Source organism: Echinops telfairi, unplaced genomic scaffold (assembly GCF_000313985.2).
Source record: "Echinops telfairi isolate 266 unplaced genomic scaffold, ASM31398v2 ScPeMD7_7417;HRSCAF=8455, whole genome shotgun sequence".
In the NCBI taxonomy this organism is placed as follows: Eukaryota; Metazoa; Chordata; class Mammalia; order Afrosoricida; family Tenrecidae; genus Echinops; species Echinops telfairi.
The window spans coordinates 6,190,811-6,193,010 of NW_022111317.1; the positions used below are offsets into that span (position 1 = coordinate 6,190,811).

The 2,200-nt window shown below is 61.5% G+C and overlaps 1 protein-coding gene across 1 annotated transcript in view; it reads right to left on the reverse strand.

Moving 5' to 3' along the window:
• Positions 1-2,200, reverse strand: part of SLC22A11 (solute carrier family 22 member 11) — a 15,992-nt gene that overhangs the window by 2,832 nt on the left and 10,960 nt on the right. Inside the window, exon 6 of the mRNA XM_045297181.1 lies at positions 965-1,179. Coding sequence (XP_045153116.1) covers positions 965-1,179 — 215 coding nt within the window. The remainder of the gene's footprint in view (positions 1-964; positions 1,180-2,200) is intronic.

Here is a 2,200-nt window from a genome sequence, read left to right on the forward strand (position 1 = left end):
ACTGCCCCCAGGGGGGCCTGCTAAGGGACTAGGTGAAAAATCAGAGATCATGTGAGTGGCGTGGTGGTGAGGCCAGCTCTGGGACAGGTGGGCAGTGATCCTGGCCTGCCCCCGATGGCCCGTGCCTGCCTAGGCCACAGCGGAGCCCCGGAAGACCAGGAGCTGAGCCGCCTTCCCACTGGCTGCAGGAGGGGCCCTGGCCCTCATGGGGGACCTTGGGTGGGTGGAAGAGGCCTAGTCACCCAAGTGCAGGCCCTGGCAGCCCCTGGCCGGGCCCCAGCCTAGGCCTCAGCTCCCCTCTTGCCTCTTGGTTTAGGAAGGGTCTTTTGAATTGTCACACGAGGGAAGGTTCTGGAAATGTTCTTGGAGTTTTCATCTCTCATGGCCACCCTCTCTCCCCTCTCAGCCCCCCTGCGGGCAGTCGCCTGACCCTTGGCTCACAAGGGCCCTGCTTCTTTGACAAGAGAGGAGAAGCCCTGGTGGCATTGTGGTTCTGCGTTGGGCTGCAAACTGCAAGGTCAGTAGTTTGAAACCACCAGCCGCTCTGTGGGAGAAAAGGGAGGCTTCCTACTCCTGCAGAGAGCTTCCGTTCCACCCTGTCCTAATGCGTCACCCTGAGTCAGCATCTCGAGGACGGCAAGTTTGGGCTTGGGTATCTCTGTCTCTGCCCCTGCTTGGTGCCTTAACTGCGCCCTCGCCTCCCCTCCTGCCTCCCTGCAGGCTTCCTCCCCTGTCCCTTCAGTCCTCAGCCTGAGCTGCCCCAGCCAGCGAAGCCCCTGGTCACCTTGCTCCCCCACCTTGGGCCCAAGATGCTTAGGGGAGGGACTCGGTGACATGACAGGACTTGGGGTGGGTGGGACAGCAAGGGCTCATTGGGGGTAGGCCTGGAGAGGGAGAGAGAGGGACCCCGTGTTTTGGCAGGGGGATGGACAGGGAAGCCGGCGACCTCGCTGCCAGCCCTCACCTTGTGGCACCAGCACGTTGGCCAGAATGGAGACACCGGCCAAGGAGTTGGTGCTGGCGAGGGTCAGGCGTCGGCCGAAGAACTTGAGCAGCAAGGGGGTGGCAGCCCGGCCCAGGAAGTCCACGGCTCCGAAGAGCACTTGCAAGAGGAACACGTCGCTGCCCAGGTTCTGCAGGTCCAGGACCAGCCCGTAGTAGGAGAACGTGAGGGAGAATCTGCAGACCGAGCCAGGAAGTGGGTGGGCACAAGGGGGGGACCCACGTCCTGCTGCGGTATCCCCTGCAGGGCCCAGAACTCAAGAATCCCAAACCCTGGAGGCATCTCCCCAGGGCCAGGCTGGCCCCAGGACCGGGTGGGCAGTGTCGCGGGGGCAAGGCCTGAGGGTGTCAGTTTCAGCCCCCCAGCCTGCCTCTGCTGATCCAAAAGAGTTACCCTCGGACCCCACGTCCAGCCCCTGACCCGTAGCCAGGCCCCTGCTGTTCTAGTCCCGAGACTGGGCCAAGCTCCATCCTCAGAGCAGCGGTTCTCAACCTTCCTCGTGCCACCGCCGCCGCCCTTTCATACGGTTCATGTGGTGGGGACCCCCAACCATAAACTGATTCTCGTTGCTACTTCATCCCTGTCATTTTGCTACTGTGATGAATCGGGAGACCCCCGTGAAAGGGTCGTTTGACCCCCAAAGGGGTCGCAACCCACAGGTTGAGAATCGCTCTTAGGCGATAGAAATAATCCTGAAGTGGGGTGTGTGTGACAGAAAGTGGGGTGTCTCTGGCATCTGGGGGTGCTCGCCTTCAGCTGGGCAGAGGCCCTGGTGTTTCTCAGGATGGCTTCCAGGGACTGGGCCACACAGGCCGTGTGTGTGTGTGTGTGTGTGTGTGTGTGTGTGTGTGCTCATTCCAGCTCCTGAGACTCTGGAGGGGTGGCTGGGTCTCGCTGGGTTAGCAGCCTGTTTTGTGTGAACTTCTCTCCTGCCCCATCTTGCTTCCTCCTGAGAGTCCCCCCGCCCCGCCTTCCCGCACTGAACTCCCTGCCCCCAACCTACATCTCAGAGTCCCGCCCCACCACACCTGCTTTCCTCGGTGACTGAATTGGCAGCGCTTGAATTTCCGCCATCTGGAGGTGGAATTTGGATTCATAAAAGGCCACCTCCTGAACGGACCCTCTACCACCCCTCCCAAGATTCCACAGACGAATCCTGATCTGAAAGGGTGGGGGTCGGGGTGGGGGCCGGATGCA